The sequence below is a fragment of the Erythrolamprus reginae genome, chromosome Z, assembly GCF_031021105.1.
Source record: "Erythrolamprus reginae isolate rEryReg1 chromosome Z, rEryReg1.hap1, whole genome shotgun sequence".
Lineage (NCBI taxonomy): Eukaryota > Metazoa > Chordata > Lepidosauria > Squamata > Dipsadidae > Erythrolamprus > Erythrolamprus reginae.
In genome coordinates, this window is record NC_091963.1 from 120,521,977 (window position 1) to 120,535,300 (window position 13,324).

At 42.6% G+C, this 13,324-nt stretch overlaps 1 protein-coding gene and 1 long non-coding RNA gene across 2 annotated transcripts; one reads left to right on the plus strand and one right to left on the minus strand.

Annotated features, from left to right (window-relative positions):
* The first annotated feature begins 817 nt into the window (after positions 1-817).
* On the plus strand, positions 818-13,322 carry LOC139153764 (uncharacterized). The gene is made up of 3 exons (XR_011556884.1): positions 818-1,694; positions 2,131-2,288; positions 13,053-13,322. It is a non-coding gene; the product is annotated as an uncharacterized lncRNA (long non-coding RNA).
* On the minus strand, positions 9,771-10,949 carry LOC139153137 (natterin-3-like). Its single transcript, XM_070726733.1, has one exon. The coding sequence runs from the start codon at positions 10,947-10,949 to the stop codon at positions 9,771-9,773; it is 1,179 nt and encodes a 392-aa protein (XP_070582834.1).
* Positions 13,323-13,324: the final 2 nt, after the last annotated feature.

The following is a 13,324-nucleotide window of genomic DNA, read 5'->3' on the forward strand; positions in this document are numbered from 1 at the left end:
GGGATTGGTTGGCTCAGCCTGGCAGCCCTGTATATATATAGCTGCCAGGCACGGCCATGTTGTCTTTTGCTTAGTTCTGTAACCGTTACTCGTTGTTAATAAAGAACCGTTACTCACCACAAGAGTGCAGTCCTTCATTCCTGCAAGGATCTAACATCTGGCGACGAGGAAACGAGCACCAGAGAAAAGGTAACCAGGGGAAAAGAAAAACTGCTAAACTTTCCCTGCTGCTCGGGCCACCGGATCTCACTCCGCCGCCCACGCTGCCACCGCACCGCCGCCGAGCTCTTTAGCTACTCCGTGGCCGAGGGAAACCCCCCTGGGTCTTCCCCACCGCCCACGCACCGAGGGGAACCCCCTGTGCCTTTACCGCTGAGCTCTCCCAGCTGCTCGGAGGCCACCAGCCTTTTCGCTGCCACCGCGCCACCGAGAGAACCGCGCAAACGTTGCTGCCGCAGCTGTTACTAAAATTTTTGAAGCCCACCCCTGCCCTTTCTCTCTATTTAGGTGACAGATTAAAATTAAAATTGAGCCGGGGTGGTGAAGCAGGTAGAGTGCTGTACTGTAGGCCACTGAAGCTGACTGTAGATCTGTAGGTCAGTGGTTCAAATCTTATCACCGGCTCAAGGTTGACTCAGCCTTCCTTCTTTCCGAGGTAGGTAAAATGAGGACCTGGATTGTGGGGGCAATAGGCTCTGTTAAAAAGTGCTATTGCTAACATGTTGTAAGCCGCCCTGAGTCTAAGGAGAAACGTGGCATAAAAATTAAATAAATAAATAAAAAATCTATTTTAATATAGCAGTTATTTGAACCATGGTTTATGCTGGTATCTTTTAATTTAATTTATTTTATTATGGTTTTAGTTGTGTGTACTACCAATATGTTGTATGCTAAACTGGGTTGATTAAGGTGACTTGGAAATACACTAAATAAATAATAGTTGCTGAATGACGATGGCTGTTTTTATCATTAGAACAATGGCTTGATTTATAAGGCTTCAGTTATAAGAGTTGGCTGAGTATAATATAGGCCTAAATAGAGTGTATAGGATTTCCTGTTTGAAACCCAAAATTTATGTTTATTTTTTAAAGTCTGCTTATTTACAATCTTTGTTTCAATGGTGTTTCTATGTAAAATGACCCTTGGCATTGTCCTTATTATTTTTCACTGGGTATTTGGCTTTCCCAGATTAGGACCTTTCTATTTTTATGCCTATCATAGGGAAAAATAAAAAGGAAATGATAAAGACCTTATGACTAGCAGGTCCAGCATCAAATCCTCTTCCTAGGAGCGCTAGGATTAGTTTGGTAGATAGAAATAAATAGGAGATTATGAAATCATTGTGATGTCACCAAAAGGAAAAGTGGGGCTCAGTGAAAGTGGGAACATATGAAGGGGAGAGAATATTCCTGAAGTTTAAAAAAAAGGGGGGGGCAGGATGTTGTTCTGAGAATGAAATGTGCCCTACAAATTTATCCAGGTCACTTAGCAAACACGAAGGAAAGAGTCCTTAATGCGCACTGGCCTATCTTGATCATAAAAATCGCATATTGCTTGTGACTGCATTTGCTTATTTTTTAAAATCTGCTCTATTGTTGCCTGAAATGCAGCTGGAATGAAGTTTGAATCTACTCATTGCAAGATGGATTTTTCTCCTTTTATCTTTATGGCTTCTCTTGTCTTCACTTCCCAGGGTGAGATCTTATCCTGTTAATAAATTGTTATATATAATAATTGTGCTATAAATAATTATATAGTTATAAAAGAAAACTAGTCACACATTTGTTTATTTTTAAAATTTACACCACCATCATAAAACAAGTGATCCTTTATAGTGGATGTGAACATTACAGTGATTCCGAAGAGAGTATATTGAGATCAGTTCAGTAATTTATCTATATCCTGTGCTTTTTATTACGTAACACAAACCAGTATATTTTCTATGTTTTTCTATGTTTCGATTTATTTAACACCTCCTTCAATGAATTCAGATTAAGAGTAAGTTGCTGGCAAAAATAGTTAGTTGTTTTATCAATTCTACTCTTCAAAGAAAATTCCCATTAAAATGAGAGGAGCTTGTTGATAAATATGATTATTTTTTTAAAAAAAGTTCATGTATTCTGTTCTTAGGTGGAGCTTCCAGTTATCTGTTATCCAGAATGTTTATCAGGCTAACATCTGCTCACTTCAGCTGCTGGTATTTCCAAACTGTTTAGTAGCTGTTCTTGCATCAACTTTTCTTTTGAATGCTATGAGGCGAGATGAGTGGATTTATCTTGCTAGCAAAGGTAAGCAAAGACCTTGCATTTTCTTCTTCCCAATAATTCCCAAGTTGACCAATGGCTTGATTGTAGTACTTTCTCTAAAGAGAGGCAGTTTTGCAATGTGATTGTTTCTAAGCAAAGAAGCTGAATTCCTGAAAATGCTTTTTCAGGTTAATTCTTACTCAAAGGAAGATCAGGAGAATGTATAGTAAAAGGGCACGCATTAAGATTTAGCATTGCTAAAACTGCTTGAAAATGGGGGGGGGGGGAACCTTTGACAGAGTTTGGTGTCACTGATTTATAGTGCTCCAGAAAAAAAAAAGCTAGGAAAAGAGTTTGCATATAGCAGTTCTGACTTGGGGTCAAAGTCCTGGGGCTGTCTGAGAGGCCAAGCCTGTTTATCGTGATCAATGGGTGCCAATAGTCAGTGACCTAGTTTATGTAGTTTGGCTTATAATAACAAGGACTTTCATATGACATTTTCTGAAGATTCCATATACCAATTATCACAAACCAGCCCTGAAATTCCTGCTCGGTTTGTCCAATGTTGCTGTTTGGCACCCAGACTAATCTCTCTGCCTTATATTCAAGAAATTGCTTGGATTCCTTTAAATTCTCTCCTCTCCCCACCTTACCTCTGCTCTGGGCATCCAAGCCATCGCCCATGTGCTGCATGAAAGCCCACATATTAAATGACTGCCTATTTACCCTTGAATAACCCTGCGGCTCACCTCAGAAATATGGTGAAGGGGTTTGCAGTGGAAATCAAGACCTCCTATCATTGGCTTCAGTTTCACACTAGCCCCCTTTTCTAGTACCACCTGTCTCTTTCTCCAAACCATCTCGCTTTCCTTCAGCAGCATTTCCCAAAACCCCAGAAAAAATCTACACATACCTCACTGCTGGTTATCTTCCATGCCCCACTCACCATTTTTCAAAGTTGGCTTTCAGTTCAGCACAGGGGGGCTCCTCTGGAGGAGCATCTGGAGTACCTTGTCCTTTTGCAGGGACTTCTGGCTGGTTGGGACTCTGGGACATGTTGCAGCTCCTAGTGTGTGTGCTTGAATCTGCCCTGATCAAGAGGAGCGAGGAGCATTCTGGCTGGAGGCAGCCCTGCCCACCACTCATGCGGGAGGGGTAGACAGATAGGCTGGGTGGGTGGATCTTGGTTATGGGAGATATGCTTCAGCAGCCTGCACTGCCTGGTTTAATTTGCAGAGCTTAGTTGGGAGAGGCACCCTCTCTCCCACGTGAGGATGGATCTGCTATGTGGGAAGGGGGGGGGGGAGAGGAAGAATGGATGGTGTCTCTGGACTGGAAATGGCCTCGGGTCAGATCCAGGGAGACCAGTCCTTACAAGCAGGAAAACGAGCCTGCAAGGTGATCAGCAGATGCCTGCTTGGAATTTTTTGTGGTTTTTTTAATGCAAGTTCAGAATACAGCTGCAGCCCTATGGAGGAATGTCAGGCTCTCCAGCCATTATCCCAAAGGAAGCTTATGTTACCCGATGGGTTGGGTTCAGTCAGTGACTAAGCTTCAGTTACTTTATACTGGGGGATATGTGTGGGGCAGTGCGCAATAGCGCAATGCACGTGGCCCATGTTTTCCTATTTGATCTGATGAAGTGGGGATGGAGAGTTTAAGAGTGGCTGGGATCGTACATTTACCTAAAGAGGAAGAGAGGTGCCATCCAGGGGTGGGTTCTAACTTACTTCATTGCCGATTGGCCTTCTCCCGTGCCGTGTATTCGTGTCCCATAGGTTCACGCGCACATGAGCAGTGCAGAAAAAAAGGTGGAAAAAAAAATCTGGTGATGCATGTGCAGTGCTAGAAATGCAGCTTCTGTGCATGCTCAGAAGAAGAAAAAAATCCCCCCCAAAGATGGCAGCATCCACAGACTGGCACTGGCCGAACCGGTTCCATTATGTCATCATGACATCACCAGTGGGTCATTACCGGTTTAGGCAAACCAGTCCAAACCAAGAGGAATCCATCTCTGGTCTCTGGAATCCATACTGGCATGCTGGAATTACTCCATAGTAAATATTGCCACTCTGCACATGCTCGGATGCTTTTGGAAACAAATCATTGACTTTTACTACATAGCTGAAAACAAGGAACTTAGATTAGACACTAAGAGAATGGACTGCCTCAGGGAGAATGTGCTAGTGAGTTTCCATGAATCTTTAACCTGCCTCAGATTGACTCTTGAAAGTTTGGTTGCTTCTGTGTCAGTGTTGCTAAGATCATGGGAAAGGAGAGAGAGCGAGAGCGAGAGCGAGAGCGAGAGAGAGAAGATAAGGGAAAAGAGGAGGAAAAGAAGAAGCAGAAGAGGAAGAGGAAGAAGAAGAAGAAGAAGAACAAGAACAAGAACAAGAAGAACAAGAACAAGAAGTAGTAGTAGTAGTAGTAGTAGTAGTAGTAGTAGTAGTAGTAGTATTACTATTGCTATAAAGCCGGGAATTTTGGTGCATAACAGTGATGCTCTGTTAACTCTGAGATGGATAAATGACACACCAAAACCTTTCTACTTTGAATCAGAAATTGTACAGGTAGTTCTTGACTTACAACCATCATTCTGCCCAAAATTTCTGTTGTTAAGCAGAAATTTGATTTTTGCCCCATTTTACAAACTTTCTTGCCAGTGTTGTTAAGTGAATCACTACAGTTAGTAACCCAGTTGTCAGTGTAGGGTTCCTTGTCTCTGGCGCTACTGGTGTGCTCCCGGAGACTGGCGTGGGTGTGCATTGGGTGGGCACACACACATCAACATGAGATTTGGCTTCTGTGCATGTGCTAGGGCACTTGCATGTGTGAAATTTCACCAATTTTGAGCTATTTCTTTGCTTCCGCGCATGCGCAAAAGCAAAAAATAGTCGAAAATTGGTGAAATCTCATGCACGTGAACATCCCTCATGTGAGATTTCACTTCTGGCACATGCACAGAAGCCGAATCTCACATGGGCACATGTGTGCATGCATTGGGGACATGGAGATGTGTGCGCATCTCCATTTCCACTACTAGACTATAGTGTGGCTCGTACCGGATGCAACGCGAGTACTGCCAGTTGTCGTGAATCTGGCTTTCACATTGACTTTACCTGTCAGAAAGTCACAGAAAGGTGATCACATGCTGTGATCTTCGGATACAGCGTCTGTCCTAAACATGAACCAGTTGCCAAACATCTTTTGATCATATGACCATGGGAATACTGCAAAGGTCACAACTGTGAAAAATGGTCATATTTTTCAGTGCCGTTGTAACTTGAAACCTTGGCCGATGTTTGAACCTTCTCCAAATGAAGTCAAGTAAATTAAATTAACTGTTGCAAGTTGAGGACTACCTGTATTTGGTACAGCGGGATTGACCAAAACAGTCCACAACGATTGTTATTATAATTATGTGGAAGTTTCTTTAAGTTCAAAAATGAAAAAAAAATGCATAGGTTGTTTTGTGGTTTTATTAGTGGTTATTATTAGCCAGTTTTCCTTTAGGATAAGGTGACCAGACGCAATTTTTAATAATTGCCCTGCGTCCTGATTTTCCTTTCTCTGGACTGTCCAGAGCGAATAAAGCCTTTCCTTTCTCTGGGCACTGGGAGAAGCTTCCTCCTCCTGAAGAGAGAGAGAGAGAGAGAGGGAGGGAGGGAGAGAGAGAGAGGGAGGGAGGGAGAGAGAGAGGGAGGGAGGGAGAGAGAGAGGGAGGGAGAGAGAGAGAGATAGAGAGAGAGAGAGAGAGAGAGAGAGATCGGGGAGTGTGTGTATTGGAGACCAAGTGCGCACCTCTCCAGTATTGGGGAGTGGAGAGTGCTGCTTCCAGTATGCTTTTCAAAAAACGGGAAAGATAATCAATTGATATAAGTGCCAGACTGGGAAGCAATACAGAAAAACAAACATCGAGGTAAAAGTCTGTAGAGATTTTTCAGTCGCCCATTGTCCATGCCTCCCCACCTGCCCCGGTCAATGGTGTCCGGCTTTACCAAAGTTATAATCTGGTCACCTTATTTTAGGAGCTCAAGATGGCAGGCAGAGCAGCCTCTTCTCCCCACTCCTCTCCACAACAACCTTTGAGGGAGGTGCGGCTGGGAGACTGTGATGAGCCCAAGACCTCCCAGTGGCCTTTAGCCCCACCTTCTTCCCCTGGCCTAAAATACAGGTGGCTTGTGGCCAAAACCTTCATTGGATCTATCTTATAGGAGCAAAGGGTGCCTCCCAGGAGAGATAAGCAGCTTTGTGTTCATAGCTTACCCTTGATGTCTTTGGGTATGTAAGGATTTTTAAAATTGGTTAATTGACAAATTACGTGGGAGGATCTGGCAGCACACAAATTCTCCTTCATGTCTATTGAGTATTAAGAGACTGAATTCGGTAACTCCCAGGGACACACACAAAAAACTATGAACGCATGAAGGGTTCTATAGTTAAAGGAGTGTTTGCTGCAAGGATTGCTAGTACAGGTAGTCCTCAACTTACAACAGTTCATTTAATGACCATTCAAAGTTACAATGGCACTGAAAAATGCGATGTGCCACCGTTTTACACAATTACGAACCTTTGCAGCATCCTTATGTGATCATGTGATAAAAATTCATAATGCTTGGCAACTGGTTCATATTTATGACCTGCGCTGTATCCCAAAGTCATGTGATCCCCTTTCTGTGACCTTCTCACAAGCAAAATCAATGGGGAAGCCAGGTTCATTTAACAACTGGGTTACTAACTTATCAACTGCAGGGATTCACTTAACAACTCTGGCAAGAGTTGTACAATGGGGCAAAACCCATTGTACAAATGTCTCTTAACCACAGAAATCTGAGGCTTAATCCTGCTGGTAAACTGAGAACTACGTGTATTCAATTCAATCCAAAATTGTGCACAATTTTGTCTTAAGGCTGAAGAGAAAATATAAATTTTCAATGGCATCCAAATAGCACCAACAACCATAAAACAACAAAAACAAGGAAAAAGAAACGTATTTTGGGAATGTGTCCATCTGACATTATCCATTGTTGGAAGAATATTAGCTTACTTTTTGACACTAAAAAAAAAGAGAGTTTAGAAAATGAGCGAGAAAAGACAATCAGAACAGGACAGTGTGACTTTATACGATCAACATCAGTGCACAACTGTAATTGTCCAGGAGTGTGTGTGTTACATAAAAGGGCCATGTTTTCATTTCCTCCTTGACTTCTAGCCAGAGACTGAAATTCAGCTTTCATAAAGACTGTCATTTTTTAAAAATATGGGTCTGTGCTGACCTCTGGTGGACAGAATACTAAAATGCAACACTGTAAATGATTCCAAATAGTCAACTATTCAGAAAAGCTATTCCGAAAAGTTTAATTTCTGGTGACGTGGGAGGAAGATGGAATTATTGTCTTCATAAAAAATATTAGGAATGGAGTTGGGGAGGGGGACATACAAATATATTCAGTATATCAGCATAGGGGTATTAATTCCAGTTGCATTAACAATTGTAGAATTAGTGATGAGAATCACACAATGCCTCAAGTTCAAGTTATTCAAATACTGCAGTGAAGCCTTTCTCAAGTCTATGTTGAAAGTCAATATGACCTGAAATTTTCCAGCTGAGATTTCAAATTTTTAGTATTATTAGCTGCTTAGATTCATGTTTATTAATTAAATCTATTTGCTGCCTATCTCGCTACTGGGCTACTTTTTTCACATACTTGAAATGGGTAGCCATATAAATTTACCAAATAAATGTATTTATGTATTAGATTTAAACTAAGGGTGCATGGTGGCACAGAGAACACCCCCTTTTTACCCTATTACCAGTACTTCAATAAAGAATGCAGGCCAAAGTTATACTCAAAGACTGTAAGTTGATGTTCTGGTTTGTATACGGTTTGTATACGGATGATATGCAGATGATACCCAGTTGTACATCTCCACCCCATGTCCAGTCAACGAAGCAGTGGAAGTGATGTGCCGGTGCCTGGAGGCTGTTGGGGACTGGATGGGTGTCAACAAACTCAAACTCAACCCAGACAAGACGGAGTGGCTGTGGGTATTGCCTCCCAAGGACAATTCCATCTGTCCGTCCATTACCCTGGGGGGGGGAAACTATTGACCCCCTCAGAGAGGGTGCGCAACTTGGGCATCCTCCTCGATCCACAGCTGACATTGGAACATCATCTTTCAGCTGTGGCGAGGAGGGCGTTTGCCCAGGTTCGCCTGGTGCACCAGTTGCGGCCCTATTTGGACAGGGAGTCATTGCTCACAGTCACTCATGCCCTTATCACCTCGAGGTTCGATTACTGAAACGCTCTCTACATGGGGCTACCTTTGAAAAGTGTTCAGAAACTCCAGATCGTGCAGAACGCAGCTGCGAGAGCCATCGGGGGGCTGCCCAGATTCGCCCACGTATCTACAACACTCGTGGCCTGCATTGGCTGCCGATCAGTTTCCGGTCACAATTCAAAGTGTTGGTCATGACCTTTAAAGCCCTACATGGCACTGGACCAGAGTACCTCCAGAACCGCCTGCTACCGCACGAATCCCAGTGGCCGATAAGGTCCCACAGAGTTGGCCTTCTCCAGGTCCCATCGACTAAACAATGTCGTCTGGTGGGCCCCAGGGGAAGAGCCTTCTCAGTGGCAGCCCTGGCCCTCTGGAATCAACTCCCCCCGGAGATTAGAACTGCTCCCACCCTCCTTGTCTTCCGTAAACTACTTAAGACCCACCTATACCGCCAGGCATGGGGGATTTGAGACACCTTTCCCCCAGGCTTATTATAATTCATGTTTGGTATGTATGTGCTGTTTGGTTTTAATTATGATAGGGTTTTTAGTTTTTTAATATTAGATTTGTGCCAGTATAATACTGTTTTTATCGTTGCTGTGAGCCGCCCCGAGTCTTCGGAGAGGGCGGCATACAAATCTAATAAATTATTGTTGTTGTTGTTGTTGTTGTTGTTGTTGTTGTTGTAACAACATGCTGAGGCATTTCAGATCCCCTAAAACTGAGTCATAAACTGACTTCTGTGTAGCCCAGTCTACCATTTTTTGTGTAATCCAATTGTAAAGTTGAAAGAAGTCATTAAGAAGCCACACTTCAGATCTTTAAACCATTTTTGAATATTTTTAATGTTCCTTTTGTACAGTAGCAGTATTTAGCTAGAAATGAAAAGAAAGTTCAACATAAGATCAACCATTGGAAGAAGAGGACATGATAAAGAGTAGAAAATGCACACTGAACATAAAAAGGGAACAGCTTCATTTTGTCGTGGAACTGTGATGGTCATTAATGCCAGTATTAATGAAATCCAGTATTTCTTTAGTATAGTTTATTGTCAGCCATGGTTATAAAGACAGTGGCTGCATTCATATAAAATGCTTCTTTTGATTTTAATTACTTTTTCAAATGGCTAATACGTTGGACAAGCCAACTCCTGTGATACATTCAATGTAACAAGAGAATCCATGAATTAGATTAACTCATGAACTGGGCTGAGCATGTGTGAGAACACAATCATTAACCTGGCTAGAAGATCACTTCTGGGATTTGTGTACTGCATGGGAGTGCATCTGGGAGAGGTTCACACCTTTTAATCACTGTTCGTACTTGAGCCACAACTGCATTGTGACTGGTACCTTGGATGGGGGCAATTCGGGTTGCTCCACTGTGATAGTGACGAGTGGCAGTGGCGTTGAAGGGAATACTTGCTCTCATTTTCACGCCACCCATGTCCAGTTCACAGTGGTGGTTGGGTGGGACTTCGACTTCAACTGTGTCAGAGTAAGTGATCGATTCACTCCGTGTGTAACCTGTGGTCCAGTTGAACGTTTTCTCAGATGAAATGCCCCATGATAGCCCAAAGATTTCAGGTATCCCTGCTGTCATTGTAAAGCCTATGCCCTGAGAGAAGGAAAGGCCCACATCCCAACTATGTTCGGAGGTCACTGTTCCTGATAAGGTGGTTGACTTCTTAACTGTCCTACAATCATAGTTGGTAACTTTGCTAGAGACTATAGATATGCCTGATTCGGTGAATGATCCCTGGTCTAGAAAGTACCTAACACTGGAGAGGCTCTGTGAGCGATAATCTTTATTAATGGTCAGGACATCATAATATTTATAATAGTACTCCTTACCGTTCCAACCAAGGAAGAAAGCTTGATTTTTACTATCTACCTTCCCTAATCCATACATATTTTTACCAACATATAAATCTATACCTGCACAGGTGTTGATGGAGTTTGGGGGGACTTTACCCCATGAACCCCCTCTCCAGCTTAGGGTTTCAAACTCATGTCCATTCACCAAAACCCAGAACTCAGAAGTGGAATATTCTTTGTTTCCATATGGGTAATAACAGTAAGGACCCTGGCTGGGACTGTAATAGCCAGCAGCACAGCCCCGTTCAATGCAAGGATATTCCCATCTGCCAGCATAGCTATTCCAGTGAGACACAGCTTCGGTGGGTATAGATCCTGGGAATAACATCCAACTCATAGTAGTTTCATAGAAAACACTAACATTTCTGCTAGAATGTTGGATGTCATCATTCTGGTCTTGAGCACTGTTGGTTTCATCTGAAAAATAGAGAAAAATATTAATTTTAATAAAGAAATATAAGCATATTTTCTGGACATCTTTCTTAGCCATTTCAGTAACATCTATTTCTGTATGTCCATGGAAATTCTTATTCGTCCATGTCATGCTTGTCACAAAGGTGTGTCTTTCAAAAGACAGAAAGTCCAGTTGCCTTTTGAAAGAAAACACCTTTAGGTCTGTACTGTAGGATTCTAACATAGTTCCAATCCATTTACTAAATCATTTGTTTATAAGCATTCCTACACTACCGTGTCCAAGACTTTCTCATGGGTTCATGAAATCAAAACTGAGAAATCATTTGTAAAAATATTAAACTGTGGCTCTCCTCATCATTTTTATTTGTAAAATATATAGGTTTTTTTTCATGAAAACCATTTTCAATTGATATCTAAGGTCATTTTGAGTCCTCCATAACTTTTATAAGTGGGGAAATTCTTCAAAGAAAAAATACTGAAAACATTGATCGAGTGAAATTTTGGAGATTATGTTTTAAGGTTTCTGTTAATTTTAATGGATGGAAGTTAAACTCTAGGCTAGAATTTGTATATGATCCTTATATACACACACACATGTTGCCAGCCGAAGCGCCCGTTCTTGCATTGCTGGGATTTCCCCGAGGCTCCCCTCACTGGGATTCCCTTCATTTTTGCCGGCACTGCTTTGAATTCCAGCGAGGGGAGGCTCAGGGAAATCCCAGCGCTTTGGCTGGCAATGGAAGTCCGGAGGTGGGGTTTCCCAGCAAGGGGTGGCTCAGGGGAATCCCAGCACTTCGGCTCACAACGGAAGTCCGGAGGCAGGGTTTCCCAGTGAGGGAACTATATACTATATACTATACTGTATATACAATCCAATGTTCCCTCTAATTTATTTTTCGGGGTGGGCGGAAAAGTATAGTGTCTGAGCAGCAGTCCCCTTGGGACTGGGCGGCATAGAAGTATAAATAAATAAATAAATAAATAAATAAATACATACATACATACATACATACATACATACATACATACATACATAACTAAATAAATAAATCCCTTCTTTTTTATTAAAAGAAATTAATAATAAAACAAAACCAAAATCTATTACTATTAAAACTAAAACAACCAGCAAAACCAAAAACATAACTACAGTATTAATAAAAACAGGTGAGGGCTGGGTTTTTTCCTTCTGTTATTATTTAAGTGCTTTTACCATATGTTTTAAATCAAGAGTCACTTCTCTCTCTGTTTCTCTCTCTTTCCTGTCATTCTCTGCCTCAATCATTTTCTCATTTCTCTTTTTTTCTCCCCTTTTTTCTATCTTTTTTCTCTCTCTTTCTTCCTTCCACTCTCCCTCTCTTGCTCTCTCTCTCTCTTGCTTCCTCTCGCTCACTCTCTCTCACTCCCTTCCTCTCTCCTCTTTCTTTCTTGCTCTATCTCACTCTCTCTCTCTTCCTATCTTCTCTCTCTCTCTCTATCTATCTCTTGTTCTCTTTCTCTCTCTGGTTTTCTTTCTCTCTCTCTCTTGCTTTCTCTCTCTCTTGTTCTCTCTTTCTCTCTCTTCCTTTCTTCTCTGTGGAGGTTGGCGAAGGTTTTTCTTAGTTTGAATGTTCTGGGCAGGCTGGCAGGGGGATGGGGAGTGTGCGCGCCCAACATTCAAACTAACCTTTGCCGGCCTCCACTGTGAGAAGAATGCCTGCCCCACCTTTCCTGCAGCCCCTTTGCTGACAGCCGGGATGAAGGTGCTCTCAGCGAAGGGACTGCGAGAGGGGCGGGGCAGGCATTTCCAAAGTGCTCGGAGCGGCTAGCAGCTGGATCAGGAGGACAAGAAGTTGCAGCCACCACTGCCTTGGGAGGAGCCATGCCCCAAAGTGGGAAGCGGAGGAGGAGAAAGAGGGGTGGATCTGGCTGGTGGGGGGCAGCGGCGAGAAGCCAGGGGTGCGAGGGGGCCAGAGGTGCTGGAGAGTGGGGGCAGGGGCAGCTGTGGCTCCTTGCGTGGCCTTGGAAAAGGGTGCGCAGGGGGTGTTTTGGGGTGCGTGGGCACACAGGTGCGCACCTTAGAGGGTACAGTGATACAATTTATTGCTTGTAATCTGTTCTGGTTTGTATTTGTTGTTCTTCCTCCCCCACATTTGAACTACAATTCACAAAATATAAAATCCACACCCTAGATGAGAAGATAGCAGTCAGTGTCTTCAATTCACTTCTCTTGTATTTTCTCTTTCTCTGTTCACAGAGACTTGCCAACATGCAATGGTTAACCAATCAGTTTTGAAGATTCCAGCACTTGAGATTCTTTATAGGAAACACTAAGAGACCTGCTTTATCCAAATGCTCTACTCCTGGTACTGATGTATGGAAATACAACATACATAGATTTCAGCTACCAGAATTCCTCAACTAGCATGATGCTAACTCAGAATTTGAATTTGGGGCAAGTTAACTTTTAAAAAATAGTTGCACTATTTACGATATCTTGGAATCTTGTAAGTTATAACCACCATAGTG